Raw genomic sequence first — 19666 nt, 5'->3', positions numbered from 1 at the left:
TGTCCGTGGTTTGGAGTGTTTGTTTTTAAGACAGGATATCTCAAACTGAAGGGACCCTAGAGGCCTTCGAGTTCAGCCCCCTCATTTTTCAGAGGAGGAAACTGAGGCAATCCATTCTTCTCCATTGTGCTATAAGGCTCAAACTAAGAATCAGAAGTCCTGGATTCAAATCCCTGCTCTGCCACTTACTACTCCCTTGATGTTCTTGGAAGAGGTCCTTTTCCTCCCTCAGCTTTCACAACCTCTCTAAAGTGATAGGTTTGAACATCATGTCCCCTCCTGCTCTAAAACTCTGATCATACGCCAAAGCTAGGCTACCATGCCATATATCTTCCCTACTCTTACTTCCTCACCTCCTACCCAATGCAGTCAATTGCAAAATCCCAGGAGTTCTACCTCTCTAGCATCTCTTGCATCATTAGCCTTTGCCTCCACCCTAGGTCACCCTCATCACCTGTCCCCTAGACTGTTGTAATCGACTTGCCATTTGTCTCCTGGCCTCCAGTTTTCTCTTCCTTTGCATAGCAACCAAGATGATCTTCTGAAGGTCTATCTCTGATCGCAGTACTCCTCTGCTCAGAAACCTTCAGATCTTCCCGATGGCCTCTTGGACTCATTCGCATGACACTCTTAAGGCTTACAAAGTGTTTCATTCTCACAACAACCCGATGAGGTTGGGTACTGCCAATACCTTTCGGGAGCTGAGAAGACTCAGGGTCAGAGATCTCTTGATTTGCCTAAGGTCCCCTAGCTAGCGTCTGAGGCGGCAAGCCCAGATACTCCCCACCTCCATAGTTCTAGCCATTTTACGGCAGTGTCTCTCATGAAATCCAAGTTTACTTTGGCGTTCGGAGACCACCACAAGCTACATCTGACTTAATCTTTCTAGCCTCATTGCATTCGACTTGCCTTCTGACACTCCACATGTCAGTCAAAGTAGTACATTAGCTTTCCCCCATGCTAGACACGCTGTCTCCTGCCTCAGGATGGTCTCATTGACCGAAGTGGTTGTCTACAGGACTTGGATTGCCTTCCCTCCTCACCTGCCTCTCAGCATTTCTCTTCAAAAGTCACCTCAACCACTCTCTCCCCTCGCAGCCTTCCCCGCTTCTCCCCCTCCTTCAGCTGCAAGCATCTTCCTCCATTTCAAAAATCCTTCCCTATCATATCCTTATCTCTGTACAAGGGTCACGCTTCCCTTCGCTCTTGGGACAATGTAAACTTGAGGGCCAAGGCCCACGGTGCCGGGTTTGGATATCAATAAATAGTTTCTAAATTGAACTCTGCGGTCTGATTTTATCAAGGAGAAATGTGAGGCTCCAAGAAGGGAAATGGTTTGGTCAAAGCTATTTGAGTAAAGTAAAAAAAAAAAAAGTCTAAAGGGGTGGTAGGGGGGATCAATGGGAAGGGGAAGATTCGGGGGTTCTTGTCCCAGCAGAACTGCTAAAGACTTAGATGTCTCCTTCATCTCTCTTAGCCAAGCAGGGAAAAGAAGCAGGCTCTTTTCCATGGGTCATTTGGGTTCTAGATTAGCCCCTTTTCACCTGGTTTGATCAGTGGCCCTAGACTCACTCAGGTCGGGCCCCAGTCAGCCCCAAAGTCAGGCAGCATCCCTTGGAATTGGACTAAATGGCCAGCTCATTCTGTACTCCTTGTGGGAGTTTGGGTGAGTCCTACCTATTCTCTGGCCTTCCTCAGTTTCCTTTTGTCAAATAAAAGGATGGAATTGTGGCCTCTGAATTCCCTTCTAGCTCTTAATCTCAGATCTCAGGATTAGTGGTAGGATTTCCAGCTTCTGGAAGTAGGGAGAAGGGCAGATCGACTTGCATAAATGTATGTGCCTATTGTGCTCAACACAAGAGCTCCAGAGATGAAAACCCAGTTCTTGTCCTGGAAGAGCTTGTGTTCTTGGGAGTGGGAGGGGAGATGGATTAGAGAGAGAGAGAGAAAGGGAGGACAAAAAGGGGAGGGAGGGAAGAAGGGATGACACAGACATAAATCAGGGAAAAGGAGAAGCTTGAGGGCTACAACGGGTAAGAGAGCTGGCCAGGGTCCTGCCAAGGCAGAGGCGGCAGGCTGGCTGGGCCTCTGTGTAGGAGGTGGGGTGTGGCTATGCTCAGAGAAAGGCTAGAAGAAAGGTTGAAGGTTGGAATTAGCAGGGAGCTAAAAGGATTTAGGAATAAGATGTACAGCAAAGCTCTCAGGCTTAATTGAGCTTGTGGGGCTCGGGACTTCTGTGCAGCTCCCTGCCACAGTGAGGGCACCATGGCCTTCGGCTTCACGTTGGATTTCCAGGCTGCCCTCCAGACGCTTTCGGTTCTACATTGGATTCCCCTGTATGTGGTGCTAGGTAAGTGGGCCTACAGGGAAGGATTGGAGGGTCCTGCTGGGGCTCAGACCCAGACACCGCATGGCAAGTGTGTTCGGAGGAGAGGGGCCATGACGAATGGCCAGGGAGAACAGGGTGTCCACATCATGCAGATGAGGACACATTAAAGGTACTGGAAATGCTCATCTGGGCGATGGCCAACTCTTTGGAAGTGTCCAGAAGATTTGCAAAAATTGGTCTTGCTGAGCTAAGGGGATGGCTGGGAATAGAGAGAAAGGGGGCAGATAGAGGCAGAGAGTGCTGCCTCAGGAGTTGAAAGTTGTAGTTTTTCAGGCTTGTCTGATTTCCGTGACCCCATTTGGGGTTTTCTTAGCAAAGATACTAGCGTGATCTGCCATTCTCTTCTCCAGCTTATCTTGTGGATGAGGAAACTGAGGCCGACAGGGTAAAGTCATTTGTCCAGGGTCAAAGACGTGTCTGAGGTGGCACTTGAACTCAGACTGGGGAGAGGGGGGGAGAAGCATTTAGCAAGAGAGGATTACATCACAAGGCATGCTGGGAAATGGTGACAGTCTGGCCCAGGGAGGTCCCCATGGGGAGACCAGGCCTTGGGCTGGAGGAGGCGGGAGGGCCAAGTGAGTCCACTCATTTATATGAGTTGTCCCAGAAGCAGACCTGGAAGCAAAAGTCAAATGACCCCTTGGGTGATAGATTGGCCTAGATGACTTGAGAACCCCATACTCCTAAGAAGGTGACATGCCACCCACAGGCTTCTCTGCTCAGCACAAAGGGCAGGCAAGACACATGCTCACTAGTTTCTTTTTTTTTTTTTTTAATAGCTTTTTATTTACAAGTTAAAAGGATGGGTCATTTTACAGCATTGACAATCGCCAGATCTGTTGTTCCAATTTTTCCCTCCTTCCCCCTCCCCCTGATGGCAGGATGACCAATATATGTTAAATATATTAAAGTATAAATTAAATACACAATAAGTATACATGTCCTAACTGTTATTTTGTTGTATAAAAAGAGTTGGACTCTGAAATAGTGCACAATTAGCCGGTGAAGGAAATCAAAAATGCAGGCGGGCAAAAATAGAGGGATTGGGAATTCTCTGTAGTGGTTCATAGCCATCTCCCAGAGTTCTTTCGCTGGATGTAGCTGGTTCAGTTCATTATTGCTCTATTGGAACTGATTTGGTTCATCTCATTGTTGAAGAGGGCCCCGTCCATCAGAATTGATCATCCTGTAGTATTGTTGTCGAAGTGTATAATGATCTCCTGGTCCTGCTCACTTCCCTCAGCATCAGTTCACATAAGTCCCTCCAGGCCTTTCTGAAATCCTCCTGCTGGTTATTTCTTACAGAACAATAATATTCCATAGCATTCATATCCCATCACTTATTCAGCCATTCCCCACCTGATGGGCAGCCACTCATTTTCCAGTTTCTGGCCACTCCAAAGAGACCTGCCCCAAACATTCTTGCACATACAGGTCCCTTTGCCTCCTTTAAGATCTCTTTGGGATAGAAGCCCAGTAGTCACACTGCTGGATCAAAGAGTATGCACAGCTTGGTAACTTTTTGATGCTCACTAATTTCAAAGAACAATGGGCCAAAAATAAATATAAAGACCCTTGGAAACTACTCTCCCCCAGTTTTACAGTTGGGGAAATTGATGCCCAGAAAAAATGGAGGATTCCCAGCCCTCTACAGCACTTGACTTAGAGCATCTGGGAAACAGCACCCCCAAGAGAGCTCAGCTCTCCAAAGTGAAGTGGACCTCAAAGTCTTGGGGCGCAATTCGAATGTTTACACAGAGCTGTCCGAGGAACTTAGAGGGCAATTTGCCAGAGTCAGATGTGTCTCAGAAGGCCACTCCTACCTAATCAGACTTCTCTCTGCTCCCAGAAGGCCCCACAGACACCTTCCTTCCCCCCAGGCCTTGCTAGGTCCCCCACTGAGAAGGCACCAGTGGTACGCAACCACTCTGACCTTCCCTGGGGGTGGGTGGCTGTTAGCCTAAAATGTCCCCTCAGAAGCTTGGTCAGTATTTCATCCACAAGGCTTGGGTTCATTTGTCTTCCTTTAGTGAGGTCCAAACCCCTCTGTACAATTGGCAGCTCTGGCAGCATCCTGTGCATCAGGGAGGTACCTTTGGCTCCAAGGCCCCCGTTTTAGAGAATGTGGAGAAGCTAGAGAACATCCAGAGGAGAGTACCTGGGATATGAAGGGCCTCCTCGTTAAGTCATAGCAAACTAGGAGAAGGAACCGGGGACAAGACAGGGACCTGGAAAAGAGAAGTCCCAGAGAGAGCATTGGAAGGGCTCCTCCCCAGGCTTCCATTTAATGGGGTCCCCTCTCAACCCCCATCCCCAGCCTTTGGACTTCTCCATCATGTCTCCCTCACCCTTTTCAGGCACAGTTGGTATAAGGGGCTTCTTTTTTGAATCTGTGTCCCAAACACCCATCTTTGTACATGTGGCGTCACATGCGTGCACATATACCCATACCACACAGAGACACATATCACACAAGAATACACTACACACACACACACTCACTTCATATCCCACAGCAGGATAAGCTCCTGGAGAGGGGGGACTTGACCAGATCAGTCTCTGTATCCTCAGAGTTACACATAATGAGACATAACTGAAGCAGTTATTGAATTGCATGGCTGGGCCCCAGAAGACAGAACCAGGACCAGAAGGTCAAGTATGCAGCTAGTCTTTGTTCAGAGGAAGGAAATAAGGCCATGGAAAGTGAACTTCCTCAGAAAGTAGTGAGTCTCTCATCACTGGAGGGCTTCATGCAAAGGTTCTGGAGACTATTGTCACACAGAGAGAAGAACCAGGTATTCAGTCACTGTCGCTCAATTGGTTGATAGGCATTTATTAAGTGCCACCTGTGTGCTTGGTGCTGTGCTGTTTATGTACCTGTTGTTCTGCTTCTATCTCAGCGCATCCCAGAGCTGAAAAGAGCCCTTGTAGGGCATCCATGCTAGGCCTTCGTTTTACAGAGAAGGAAGAAGGGGAAAGGGAAGGGACTTGACCAAGGTCAGAGCCAGTAAATTACAAGGAGGGATTTGAATCCAAATATTTTTTTAATAGCTTTTTATTTACAAGACATATTCATGGGTAATTTTTCAACATTGACCTTTGCAAAACCTTCTGTTCCAACTTCTTCCCTCCTTCCTCCCACTCCTTCCCCTGGATGGCAGGTAGACTAATATATTGAACCCAATTCTTGAAGTCTGAATCCAGCTCCCTTTGCACCTTCACATGCTGTCCCCTGGTTGGCTTTGTAGGACTTGTGTGAAGTCCCCACTCAAGGTATTTTTTTTCCTCCTTCACTCTCCATTCCCCCAGAGTTCTTCCCTGCAATCTTGGCCTTCCTCCCTAAAGGACACAGGGCCCACTAACAGAGTTTGAGTTGGCGGGGTTTGGGGTTTCTAAAGTGATGCAATCAGGAAAAGCCCTTCCTTGGTCATGCTTACATAGGAGTCTTCCCAAGCCTTCGACTTTTGTTGGTCTAAGGACTAGTACACAGCCAACCCAGCCTCTTGTGCAGTACCTGGTACATAGTAGTCACTTGATAGATGTTGAGTTGTACTGACTTCTAGCTCAGAATTCCTGTTCCCTATTCCTTCCTTCATGAGAAGTCTCTCAAAAGATGGTCTCAGGAGGCTGTGATAGTGCCCTGGCCATCCCCACCCTTCCCCATTCTCTGTCATGTCTCAAAAGCCTCAGGCCACTCTTTTACGGGCTAACTGTTCCCCTGTGGCAGGTGTCCCTCAACTCGCCCCCGTGGCTCCAAAATGGCGTTGTAGTGTCCTCGGAGCTGGGTCAGACATCAGACACCAAGGTTGGCTCCCTCATCCCCAGCTGTCCCCAGACGTCTGGATCTTGTCTGGCCGTCGGATTTGGATGACTTTGGAAGAGGGAGACTGAGTCCGATGACTTCGTGCAACTGTGCCGTACCCACTAGTCTCCTAAGACATTGCCCACGATGTCATGGGTCCTCTTTAAAAATGAAGGCTGACCAACAAGTATCATCTGTGGCATTCCGAAGGGACTGCCCAACCCCTGAGCAGCCAGAGCATAACAGGCCTCCCTCTTTGTCTTGGCCATGGGGCCTCGCCTTTGGATGGCTACCTTACTTTCAGAAATCAAGCCGGATCTGCCCCGGCCTTCTGATGGAGATGTATCAGCCCCTCACACTTACTTCCTGAGACCAAACTTTCTGAGAATCAGCTTCTTTGAGTTGGAGGTGGGAGAAGAGCAGGCCATAGAGGGCCCCGTTGAAAAAACTGGATTTATCCAGTTGGGGAGGGACACAAGAGTCGTCTTCACGTATAAGAGGAAGGCACTGGAAGCAGATGTGGCTGTAGCAAAGGGGCAGATTGAGGCTTACTATCAGGACCAAGCTGCCTCTGACAGATGCAGGGGGTGGAGGCATTCCCTTATGGAGTGAGCGCCATCTTCAGGCAGAAGAGTTGTAGGTTAACAGATGCCCTCTGCAGGTCCTTCCAGGACCTCAAGGAGGGCATTCATTTCCTCTATTTTCTTCTCCCTAGAGGAAGATGGTATGATGCATGCCTTCCTTCTTTGGGGTCCCATCCTTTCCAAAGAGTCTGGCTTCAGAGAGAGCCTTGCCTTGCTCCAGGAAAGCAATTCCACTTGAGATTGCTGTTTGAACACCACTTGGCACCTCCACTTTACTGTGCATGTTTACGTGAATGACTATTTGGGGCACTGAGAACTTAAGGGATTTACCTAGTCCTAGGGTCGCAGTGATACTTTATTGACTTGAACCCAGAGGTTGGGACTTGAACTCAGAGATTGGGATCTCTGTCCCTTTTCTCTCCCCAAGCTGCCTCTAGAAATCTAATCCACAACCCTAATCCAACTCCTAATAACTCATACATTGGGTTTTATGTTCTACAAAAGCACCTTCCTCCCAAGAACCTATTGCTGGATCAAAGGATATATACAGTTTAATAGCTTTTGAAGCCTAGTTCCACATTGCTTTCCAATGGTAGGACTCATTCACAACTTCACCAGCAGTGCATTGGGGTGCCTATATTGCCACATTTCCTCTAGCATTTGTCATTTTCATTTTCTGTCACCTTAGCCAATCTGATGAGTGGAAGGTGATCCCTCAAAGTTGTTTTAATTTGCATTTCTCTATTAGTGATTTAAAGCATTTTTATATGACCGTGGATAGCTTTGATTTTTTCCTCTGAAAACTGGCTATTTGTATGCTTTGGCCATTCATTAACTGGGGAATGATTCTTTTCTTGTAAATTTGAATTTACATTTTAGGACCATTATCAGAGAAACTTGTTTGTTCCCCCACAGTTTCCTGCTTTCTTCTACTTTTGACTGGTTTTGGTTGGACAAAAACGTTGTCATTTGATGTAATCAAAATTCTCCATTTTCCCTTCGGTGAACTCTCTGTTTCTTGGTCATGAACTCTCATCCTATTCATAGATCTGACAGGTACTTTCCTCCATACTTTACCACTTTGCTTAGGAGATATCTACATCACATACTTATTGGAACGCAATTTGGTAAACAATGTGAGGTGCTGATCTGTGCCTCCTTTCTTTCAGAATGCTTTCTAGTTTTCCTACAAGTTTTTTGGTCAGATAGTGATTTCTTGTCCCCACTTTGGGTTTATCATACACTGGGGCCTTGGTGCTCATTTGGTTTTATATATTGTCTACCTGATCTATCCCATTGCTTCTTAGCTGCTACTTCTAGGACCTTCCTTCACATTTTTCCAATGATAGGTTTGACATTTTGTTCCTCTGGATGAGGAAGAAATTCTTTTTTTTCCCTTTATTAAAGCTTTTTATTTTTCAAAACATACGCGTGGACAATTCTTCAATATTAGCCCTTGCGAAACCTTGTGTTCCAATTCCCTCCCCCTTCCTTCATCCCTTCCCCTAGATGTCAAATAGTCCAGTACATGTGGTAGAAATCTATGTTAAATCCAATATATGCATACATATTTATACAATTATCTTGGTGCACAAGAAAAATCAAATCAAAAAGGAAAAAAAAAATGAGAAGCAAGACAAAATGCAAGCAAACCACAACCAAAAGAGTGAGAATGCTATGTTGTGGTCCACCCTCAGTTCCCACAGTCCTCTCTCTGGGGGTAGATGGCTCTCTTCATCACTGAACTATTAGAACTGGTTTGAATCATCTCATGTTGAAGAGAGCCATGGAGGAACAAATTCTTTTAGTTCTTTTAAGTAATCCAGAGCTAGCATTTATATAGCACTTAATCTGTTCCAGGCATGAAAGTGCTTTAAAATTATTATCTTATTTACTCCTCACAATAACACTGGGAGGTAAGTGCTACTATTATCCCCATTTTGCAAATGAAGAAATTGAAGCAAACAGGTTAAGTGACTTGTCCAGAGTCACCCAGCAAGTCAATATCTGAGACTGAATTTGAACTATGTCTTCCTGATTGCAGGCTAGCACTCTATCTAGATACAGTGTCACCCAGGTGCTTAATATTTGGTAGTTTGATTGGGATGGCACTAAATGAAAAAATTAATTTCGGCAGTATTGTCATTTTTATTATATTGGTTCTGCCTATCCGTGAGCAATCGATATTTCTCCCATTATTTAGATCTGTCATTATTTGGGTGAAGGGCCTTTCGTAATAAGCGGTCATATAGTTCTTGTTTGGCAAGTGAATTCCCAAGTGTTTTATCTTCTCTGCAATTATTGTGAATGGATTCTCTCCTTCTTTTTCTTCCTGTCATGTTTTGTCCGGCTTAACCTCCTGATCTAATCCGAACCCCTCATTTTGCAGAAGCACAAGGAAGGGGACTTAAGTGAGAGTCTTAGGCAAGATGACCTCCAAACTTATCTAGTCTAACTCCTGACAGAGAAGGAAACTGATATGTGCATCGTGTAGTTGAAGAGAGTTCAATTCAAGACTTGCCTGTGGGTGATGGACCAATCCTTGGTGCTTCCTCAGGAACAATTCCCATCCTTGGGGGGCCTATCCTGCTATTCACTAAGTACTGGATGCTGTCTGTGCTCACCTTAGGCTGGCTCATATATGACTGGGAAACTCATAGTCGAGGTAAGTGAGAGGGGGAAGACGATCCAAGAAACACCAAGAATTAAAATATGAACTGCTGCTGTGGCTGAGAGGGATGTGACTCTAGGCCTGCCGGGATATGGGACATTCAGGAAGGCTCCAGCTCCCAGGTAGAGCTAAAGGATCGGGAATGATACTCTCCATGTCTCCAGGTGAGGGAGGCAAAGCAAAAATTGGTCGTCCCATTTGACAAAGGGGGAACTGAGGTTCGGAGAGGAGCTGAAAGGTGTGATTTCAATATCTAGGACTCTTTCCCAGTTCCTCTCCTGAAGCCCTAAAGGGGAATATGTTACGGGAGGGTGGGGAGAGGGTATGCTGTGCCTCAAAAACCCCTAGGTGGCTACCTTTCTGCTGGGACATGTCTCTCCCTCCAGAGAGAGCAGAGGGCCAGTTCCCTTCCTTCCTTCCCTTTCTCTATAGGTGGCAGGCGCTCGAACTGGGTGAGGAACTGGACCGTTTGGAAGTATTTCCGGGACTACTTTCCTATTAAGGTGAGCACTCATTTCACAGGAGAGAGAAAGAGACAGAAAGACAGACACAAACAGAGACAGTCAGAGCAGAGACACTGAGAGCTGCTTCCTTTAGATCCCTTCAATTCCTGCTACTGGGCCATGCTTTTTAACTTCAGTTTGTTAGCCCACAGTTCAGAAGCCAAGTACTTTGAGTAGAGTCCCAAAGAAGCTTGTAGATTGATGGATGGATGAACAGGCAGACAGATGGGTGCATAGATAGAGGGATGGCTTGGTGGATGGCTGGCTGGATAGATAGATAGATAGATAAATGGATGGATGGATGCATGGATGGATGAATAGGCAGGCTGCAGGGAAGGCATGTTTAGGAGATGGGTACCATTTCTCTGGTCACATCCTCATATGACTATATGAGATTTTGAGCTGGAAGGGACCTCAGAGCTCATCCAGTTTAGCTCCCTCATTTTACAGAGAAAATGTAGGATGAGGGAAAGTATCTCATATTCAATGGGAGCCATCAATCAGTAAGCATTTGTTAAGCACTTACTATATACCAAACATAGTGATAAGTACTAAGCATACAGAGACAAAGCAAAATTCCCTTTCCTCAAGAAACTTCTATTCTAATGGGCGTCAGGGTCCTAACATTTCCATAAATAGGTCAGTGCAGGTTCCATAAATGGAAGTAGATGGAAGGTAAAATTACCTGAGCAGAGAGGGTTGCACAGGCGGCTACTCTCAAGGCCTTTCTATAGGGGCTCAGTTTTAATAAAAGCCAAGGATTCCAACAGGTAGAAGTGAGGAGGGACCACATGGCCGGTATGGGAGGATACCAGGACAAAAGCATGGAGAGTGGAAATGGAAGCACAGAAAACATGGCCATAGGGCCTGTAGAGAACAGGCAAATAGCCCAGAAAGTGCTGGCAGGTTCCAGGTTGGAAAGAGCATTAAATGTCCAAGTGGGAATTTTCTGTTGAATCTGGTGGAGTTATTTGGAGGGAGATGGCATGCTCAGATGTACACTGTAGGAAAATCACTTTGGCAACTGAGTGTAGGATGGATTAAGTGGGCAGGGACTTGAGGCAGAATTAGGGAGACCAATTAGAAGGCTAAAGGGGACCGTGGACCTGACAGCTAGGTGAATGCAGAGAAGTGGACAAATGTGAGAGATGTTGTAAAGGAAATGCTAAGATTTGGCAACTGATTAACTCGATGGAGCGAGTGGGAGTGAGGAGTTACAGGTGACACTGAGATTGAAGCCCGAGGCTCCCCATGGAAAGACAAGGCCTTGTCCTCTCCCTGATTCCCAGGCAGCCCCCACTCTTGGCTTCTTGCCTTTTTCTCTCTCCCAGCCCTCATGGCCTCTCCTCTTAACAGCTGGTGAAGACTTGTGAGCTCTCTCCAAGCCACAACTACGTCATTGCTGCCCATCCCCACGGGATCCTCTCCTATGGCATGTTTTGCAACTTTGGTACCGAGTCCACCGGCTTTTCTCAGATTTTTCCCGGGATCACTCCTTCTCTTGCCACCTTGGAAGGAATCTTCTGGATCCCAATTGTCCGGGAGTATGTGATGGCAAAGGGTAAGTGAGTCTGCCCAGCAGAGCGACCGGCACAGTCTGGCCCTGTTTCCATGTCTGATGCATATCCCAGCCCTTGTCTGAGAAGCAAAGGCAGGAGACTTTCCCATCAAAGAGAAAGCAAGGGCCTTGTGCTGGAGGGGGAGGCAAAAGGCCCTACTTCCTTCTGTACCGGTAGCATCCGTCAGCCCAGGGTAGAAGGTCTAGATCCTTGGAGCTAGGCTAGCTGACTATACTGGCTTCTCTGCTCCTCCTCCTTGGAGGCCACGTGGCTCAGGTGCAGGGATCCCCAGGAATGCCCAAGACCTCGAGGTAGGTCTCTGTGTTCTCTGGCCACGTGTAAGAAGACCAGATTGGGAGGTGGCAGTGGGGCAAGAGGAAGAGACTATGTATGAACTTTCTTTTTTATTATTATTATGGCTTTTTATTTACAAGTTATATGCATGGGTAATTTTACAACGTTGACAACTGCCAAACCTTTTGTTCCAACTTTTCCCCTCCTTCCCCCCATCCCCTCCCCCTGATGGCAGGTTGACCAATACATGTTAAATATGTTAAAATATAAATTAAATACAATATAAGTATACATGTCCATACAGTTATTTTGGTGTACAAAAAGAATCAGAGTTTGAAATAGTGTACAATTAGCCTGTGAAGGAAATCAAAAATGCGGGTGGACAAAAATAGAGGGATTGGGAATTCTATGTAATGGTTCATAGTCATCTCCCAGAGTTCTTTCGCTGGGTGTAACTGGTGCAGTTCATTCCTGCTCTATTGGAACTGATTTGGTTCCTCTCACTGCTGAAGATGGCCACGTCCATCAGAATTGATCATCCTATAGTGTTGCTGAAGTATATAATGATCTCCTGGTCCTGCTCATTTCACTCAGCATCGGTTCCTGTCAGTCTCTCCAGGTCTTTCTGAAATCATCCTGCTGGTCATTTCTTACAGAACAATAATATTCCATGACATCCATATACCACAATTTATTCAGCCATTCTCTAACTGATAGGCATCCACTCAGTTTCCTGTTTCTGGCCACTACAAAGAGGGCTGCCATAAACATTCTTGCACTATGTGTGAACTTTCTGTTGGATGTCACCTATAGTCCAGCCCACGGCCAGGCTCAGTGGCTGCCACTAGTGCAAAGCTCTCCCTTGCTCACATTGCCTTTCTTCTCAGTTCTCTGGCCTCTGGTTCTGAATTGCCTTTGAAAAACAGGATGACAAGGGCCTGAATGATGGCCCTTTTGGACAAACACTTGGCACATCTTGTTCAAGAGCGGCCTACCCCACAGCATCACCCAGCAGGGCCGGGTTGGTTTAAAAAGGGCTCCGGCTTCCAGGCTGGTTCAGAAAGGGCTGTGTCTTCTGGGCTGAAGGGAGCAGGACTGTCCTCGAGGACCCAGGACAGGAGAGTTACATTGAGTGGAATTGGGAACTCAAAAGTACCATGAGATGCGGAGCCGTCAGTGTTACTTTCTCCCTTGTTGGGTCTGTACTGGACCCTTCCCCTCCCCCCATCCCACCCATCCCATAACCCACCTACTGAAAGGGAACTGGTCTAGCTTATAGAGGTAGAGAAGACCTAGCTGGGAAAAGAAGTAAAAGGGAGAAGGGGTGGAAAATAGAGAGGGAATGGGAGGGAGGGGAAGACAAGAGGGCGAGGAAGAGGAGATGAAGAAGGAGGGGAAGGAGAGAGAGGGGGAGAGAGCCAGGGAGTGTGGCCTTCTCCAGGCACCAGGCTTCTCAGTTCTGCTGTATGCTCTTGATTCCATAGGCATATGCCCAGTGAGTCAATTGGCCATGAAGTACTTGCTAACGAAGATGGGCTCGGGCAATGCTGTGATCGTGGTGGTGGGAGGGGCCGCCGAAGCCCTCCTGAGCAACCCCGGAAAAAACAACATCGTTCTGAACAATCGCAAAGGCTTCGTGCGACTGGCTTTCCAGACAGGGTAGGTGCTTGGCCCCAGACAACCAATCCCCTAAGTGGTCTCTAGAATCACCTTCTATTAGATGGATCATTCGGACTATAGTCAGTGTCAAGGGGCGGTAGGCTGTTGGCCATGAGGAAACTGTGGTAGGCAGGTTGCCAGGCAAACGTGCTGAGTAGACATAGATAGAGATTGGAAAGGGACTCTTGGGACCATTCCATTGATGAGGAAGGTTATAGAATTAACCAAGGTCACACCACATGGGACAGGACCAATGCAGGTCATTGTAGGAAGTGGATGACAAGGGAGACCTCTCTGCTGGCCAAGCCCAAGGCTCCCAGAGGGCTGCCCTTCTCTATTGAATGGCCAGCTGCTCCCTTTGAGTTTGGGGCTCTCCAACAGAAGGAGTGCCATTGAAGTTTACAGAAAAATGAAGAGTGGGACCAAAAAGCAGAGTGAAAGAAGAGAAACTGGAGGCCAGAGAGGTCAGGGCCCTTGAAAGCTCACTTTCTAGACACACAGATAACAACAAATGTGGGGGGGGGGGGGACAGGCGGCATGTTTCATGGCAGCAGAGCCAAGCCATGAGCCAGGAAGACCCAGGATGGGGCCTGTTTTCCCCAGTACTTACTGGCTGTGTAACCCTGAGTGCCCTACCACCAAGATACCAATCTGTATGTGTATTTTAATGTGTATATTTGTTTTGTATGTCTATCTATGTAGTCTATAGGGATGCTTTAAAGGTAGATGGGGTCATTATTGTCCTCTTTTTTGTAGATGAGGAAACTGAGGGACAAGGTCACATAGCTAGTAAGTGGAGGAACTGGTGGCTTCAGTTCCAACATCTGCTAAATCACAACTTCACCCACATTCAGATGCACACACACACACTTTTACGTGAATACATTGTTGTATCTCAAAAGGTTTTTTGTTAAGTGTTGATTTGATACCTAGTAGGTACCGAATTCTGGGTTCCTTGCTTCAGGGATAGAAAAGAATGAGAACATGAGAACAAGTTGGCCCCCTCCTCAGAGGTCACCATTCTCTGGTTGAGAGAGACAGAGCCTGCCCCCTTGTGGAATGACAGAGTGATTGTTCTTAAGGGGAAAGGAAGCTGCTGGAGCCCTTATGCTCAGAATTCACCTTGAGGTGCCCCAGACACAGTAAAGGAGAGACTGGGGGACAGGGAAGGCCTGTGGAAGAAGTGGGAGCGAATGAGGAGGTAGAAGTCCTGGCTTCAAATCTCAGCTCTGCCACGTGTGTGTGTATGTGACCTTGAACCAGTTCCAGAATTAGCCACGGCTCAGCCACAGCAGGTGCCCTTGGGCCTTGGCCCTGGCCACAAGAGCTGGTGGTGGAGGAGGAGGAATATGGGCTAGAGGAGAAGGATAGAGAGAAAGGTTTTGAATGGTTGGGGAAAGGCACCCTGGAAGGGTGCTTCATTGGAGGAGTTACCACGGGGGGGCTCATCTATTTCTCCAGACCCACACCCACCCTTTTGGTAGGGCGTACCTGGTTCCTTCCTATTCTTTTGGAGAGAATGACGTTCACAAACAGGCGATCTTCCCTGATGGCACCTGGCTGAGATCTTTCCAAAAAGTCTTCCAGCAGATAGCCAAGGCCATCCTGGGCCTGAATTTCTGTACGTTCCACGGCCGGGGCCTCACCAAGAACTCCTGGGGCTTCCTTCCTTTCAACCGGCCCATCACCACTGTTGGTAAGCTTTCTTCCAGCCCCCAGACTATCTCTTAGGCGAGCAGCCTCCACATCCTTGACTCAGCATCTCCCAACTGCCTTTTCTGACTCCTGGCTGAAATGAAGGTGGGGAAGCGAAGGGATAAGCGGGCAGTCCCAGAAATGGATCTGCCCAGGGTCTTTCCTGAGGCAGAGGGGAGGAAAGAATGTCCTTCACTTCCCCCTCCATCACCTCTCTTTCCCGGCTGGATCCCACTGGGAAGCTTTATGAGCTAAGGAGCAGTGGGTTCAGTAGGAGACTAATACTTGATTTGCCTGGGTCTTTTTTTGCAACTCCCTAAGCAGTTGGGGAGCCCATTCCAGTCCCCAAAATTGAGAGACCAAGCCAGGAGCTGGTGGACAAATACCACACCCGGTACATCAAGGCCCTGCAGAAACTGTTCGATGATCACAAGGTCCAATATGGGATCCCAGAGACTCAGGAGCTGACGATCTTCTGACAGGACCCCGAAAGACCCTGGGTGTCCAACAGAAGAAGGAGGAGCTGGAGAGAGGAGGGATTCTGGGACAGCAGGCTCCAGAAAGCTAAACCCAAGCCAAGACCACAGGAGCAACGGCCCACGACACTCCAGGGAGATGGAAGTGCTCAGAAGATGTCCACCCCACCCCAACACACTTACTTCACCTTTTATGCATAGTGGTTGCATGGAAACAAGCAGACTCTTCCTTCAGCCCCTCTAAGACACAACACGGGGGCCCAGTGGCTGGCTACTGCTGTCCTAAGCTCTCCTGTACCTTCACAGACCCATTTTTCCCACCCGGATCCTTTCCATGGACTTGCCAATCCATACCGGAAACTTAGGGGCTCACTCGAGTCTGTTCTTAGCAGGTAGGACTGGACATGCCTGAAAGGGCACCTACAAATTATCCCACCTTGGCCCTCTGTGCCGCTGCTGCCCAGGAGGATCTAGTCAAAGCCACAAATATTTCTTGGACTATGTGTACTATGCACTATGCACAAGAGACACTGCTGAGCACCGTGCACCACAGTGACGGGATAGCAGGCCCTACCCTCAAGGAGCCAGCTGTCCAACAGGGGTTGGAAATGCCCAAACAGGAATCGAAAATGGTTCAAAGCACTTGGAGAGACCCAAGCAGCACCCATGGCATGGAGCAGGGGCTGGGGCCTCTATACCAATCCTTGAAGAGGAAATCACCAGCAGATGGAGCTAAGGTGAGAGGGAACCAGAGTTCTGAGCAGCAGAGACAGCCAGCTCCACAGTGGATCACATGGCTGGCACCCATCTCTCTCAGTAACTTGAATCACAGCCTCTCAGAGTTAGAGACTTCAGACGTGGATGGGGGAGTAGAAATTCACGCTCCACCCTCCCCCAACTAGATCTGGCTGAGGTAAAGACTGACTTCCAAAAAGTGACAGACCTCTCAGTGCCCATATCAGAATGGAAAACTCAGGGGAGAATTGAAGGGCAGTGGGGACACAGAAAATGGGTCTGCAAAACCCAGATGGCAGGCCCGGGAAGTAATGGGGAAAGGCCAAGAGCCAAGTAAGCAAATGGATCATTATGGGACCCAAAAGTGGCCCCACCCACCAGGGGCCTGGTGAAACATCTCAGGAAGAACAGGCTCCACAGGATCTTGCAGTTGGAGGGGACTTCGGATCTGAGATCCAGAAGCCAACTACTCAGATGAGGAAACTGAGGTCCATGGAGCTCAAGGTCACCCAGATCCTAAATGTCATTGGTGGGGTTCTTGAACTCTAGAGCTAAAGCTTTTCACCATGTCTACCTCTGCATCCATCCACACTGAGATACCCTCCATGGCACTCCCAGAAACAGCTCTGGTCACAGAACTAGCCCATTGCACTTTGGGACAGCTTTGGTGAAGTTGTTGGGCACTCTCACCCCTGCCCCCCCTACCCCCGGTCCCACCATTGCTGGTCCTCACTCCACTTTTGGAGTCCAACAGCCCAAGGCTCATCCCCCTTCCATGCACCAGCCCTCCCCAACCCCACATACAGCTCACAAGTTAGCTGTCCCTTCCAGTTCGTATCCTCTGCAAATGAGAACGGTGTGCGATCTTTGTCCTTCTACCAGTCACTGACAAAAAGGGGGAGCCCTTTTGTCTCCTCCGGGGCTGAGCCCAGATTCCTTCCAATGCAGCGATGACCCCTTTGGGGGCCTGTAATCCAACCCACTCTGAACTCACCAATCTGCTTTATCATCCAGCCCACATCTCTCTGCCTTGTCCCAAAAGCCTATCATAAAAATCTCTGTCCCAATCTGGGTGCATCGTGCAGTCCCCTGATCTAAAATCCTGGTTACCTAGGTTACACAGGGAGGTTTAATACTTAAGCTCAAGCTGCTAGGAGAAGCCACTCCCCTTTTCCATGTCTTCTTCCTGCAGGTGGGAGGAAGGCCTCTGTGACCTGAATTCCTATTCCTGCTTTGACCATTAGCTAGCCATGGGAACTAGGACAAGTACCTTTTCCCGTGCCAACATTTCCTCCTCCGTAAACCCAGAGGGATAGTCTGGAGCAACTGGGCCTCTGAGGTTCCTCCGCGCTCTCGCAGTCTGGGGTCCAAGTCAGTTTAATTCAGCCACCAGTTCATCTGCACCTACTACATGCCTGTGCTGGGTAATAGGAGAGAGAGAGAGAGAGAGAGAGAGAGAGAGAGAGAGAGAGAGAGAGAGAGAACGAACACAAATGCACAAGAGAGGCCTCTGGGAATTCCTGCCTTCAGGGAGCCTCCAGTCTAGGAGGAGGATAAAATGTATCCCGATGAACACTGCTGTTTAGTAACTGCATTTGGAACAAGTGCTAGGACATGGACTGGGCCTGGGACTTCGACCAGCATAGGGAACTCCCAGGCCCAGAAGCTCCCTCTGTCAATGGAGATCAGCAGCTTGGAGAATCTTGGAAAATGTCCAGAGTACTGAGAGTTGAGGTCCAGAGTCACACAACTGTGATGTGGCAGAGGTGGGATTTAAATGTGGGGCTTCCTGCTTTAAGACCAGCACCCTCTGAGAAGTGGATTGAAAGAGAGCCACTACCCAGGAAGCAGGAAGCAAGGAAGGCCTCTCGTAGGAGGTGCCCTGTAGTTTTTAGACTTTAAAGCTTGCCTAGAAATGTAATAGGAGGAAGAAGACTTGGGGCCCGGAGAAGAACATAACAAAGATGCGAAAGTAGGCAAAAGTGAATAGAGGTATTCAGTTTGGCCAGAGAGCCTGCCTGCCACGTGCTTGTGGAGGGCCTGAAACGCCCAGCAGAGACATCCTCAATCAGAACTCAGCAAAGGGCATCTCAGATTTTAGCACCATGCCAGGCAGGAGTAGACGCTTATTCACTGTACCCTATGGCCTGGTACTGACTTTGGGATCCTAAAGATGGGGTCCATCTTGAAGCCTTCTCTAGAATAATTCTGGCTTCTTTTCCTCCTAAGCAGAAACCTCCTAGCATCTAGAAAACTGGTTTATTACCTTGCACGTAAGGAACAAAGAAGAGACTAGGAATGAAATGCAGTTAGCAGGGAGCTAGTTGTGGCTTGCCGGCAGACAGGTGCTGTTCCTTCCTCTGAGGGTTAGTCACAGTTTCCCCCTGACACCCAATAGGTAAGCCAGAGCTTCAAACAATCAAGATCCTTGCTGAAGAGCAGGACTGTTGTGTCTTGGTCCCCCGGCTTCCCTCCACAGCTGCAGCCACATGCCTGATCTGTAGTCCAGCTCTCTTAGCTGTGTGGTCCCAGAGTGCTCCCCAAGGTAGCAGCTGCTCATCACAACTTCCACAACTCCCAGCCTCTAGACCCTTGAGAACCCTCGGGGTTCAACAGCTGCTTCCTGCTGTCTTTTTCCTCTTACCATCCCAACTCCTCATGACTTTCTTTCCCAGAAGGCCTTGCCTCCTCAAAATCCACATGTGTGCCCTCTCCATATATATGTCTACTCTCTCCATGGGTGTAATCTGTCCACACATATTCCCTCTGTGTGTTTCTTCTCGGTAATCTGTAGGCAAGTGTACTTCTCTGGATTTGGGGATGGGATAGGTTTCTTTGCCATGCTATTTACTCAAATGTCTTGTTCTGAACTAGTGTTTTCTCTGATTTAGAGAAAAAAAGGACGCTTCATCTGCCCCCTTAGTCCATCAGCTCTGTCTCTCTGGAGGTGGAGAGCACATCTCATCATGAGCCCTTCTAGACTGTAGTGGGTCATTGTATTGATAGAGTTACGAAATCTTTCCCAGTTGATCTGATGATCAGCATTGCTGTTTATTGTTCTCCTGGCTCTACTCACTTCACTCTGCATCAGTTCATCCAGGTGTTCCCAAGATTTTCTGAACCCATCCCCTTTATCCTTTTGATAGCACCAGAGTGATCCATCCCAACCACAGACCACAACCTGTTCAGCCCTTTCCGATTGATGGGCATGAGAGTGTATTTTCAGTATATTCTTGATTTCATTAATTGATGGTGACTTTAATTATGAATCTCTGAAGGCAAACTTATTGCATTTTGTT

General features: G+C 48.0%; 1 protein-coding gene across 1 annotated transcript; it reads left to right on the top strand.

Annotated features, from left to right (window-relative positions):
• The first annotated feature begins 1413 nt into the window (after positions 1 to 1413).
• On the top strand, positions 1414 to 17776 carry DGAT2L6 (diacylglycerol O-acyltransferase 2 like 6). Its single transcript, XM_051968501.1, has 7 exons — positions 1414 to 2350; positions 9333 to 9440; positions 9879 to 9949; positions 11306 to 11510; positions 13287 to 13461; positions 14946 to 15157; positions 15481 to 17776. The coding sequence occupies exons 1-7, from the start codon at positions 2266 to 2268 to the stop codon at positions 15633 to 15635; spliced, it is 1011 nt and encodes a 336-aa protein (XP_051824461.1). The 5' UTR covers positions 1414 to 2265; the 3' UTR covers positions 15636 to 17776.
• Positions 17777 to 19666: the final 1890 nt, after the last annotated feature.

Source organism: Antechinus flavipes, chromosome X (assembly GCF_016432865.1).
Source record: "Antechinus flavipes isolate AdamAnt ecotype Samford, QLD, Australia chromosome X, AdamAnt_v2, whole genome shotgun sequence".
Taxonomy (NCBI): Eukaryota; Metazoa; Chordata; class Mammalia; order Dasyuromorphia; family Dasyuridae; genus Antechinus; species Antechinus flavipes.
This window is presented reverse-complemented; position numbering and strand designations above follow the sequence as displayed.

Bases quoted from the DNA above. Each gene is read 5' to 3' on its own strand.
- DGAT2L6 (XM_051968501.1), top strand. From the start codon at position 2,266: ATGGCCTTCGGCTTCACGTTGGATTTCCAGGCTGCCCTCCAGACGCTT. The intron at 9,950-11,305 runs GTGAGCACTCAT...TCCTCTTAACAG, and splicing joins GGGACTACTTTCCTATTAAG to CTGGTGAAGACTTGTGAGCT. The intron at 15,158-15,480 runs GTAAGCTTTCTT...CTCCCTAAGCAG, and splicing joins CCGGCCCATCACCACTGTTG to TTGGGGAGCCCATTCCAGTC.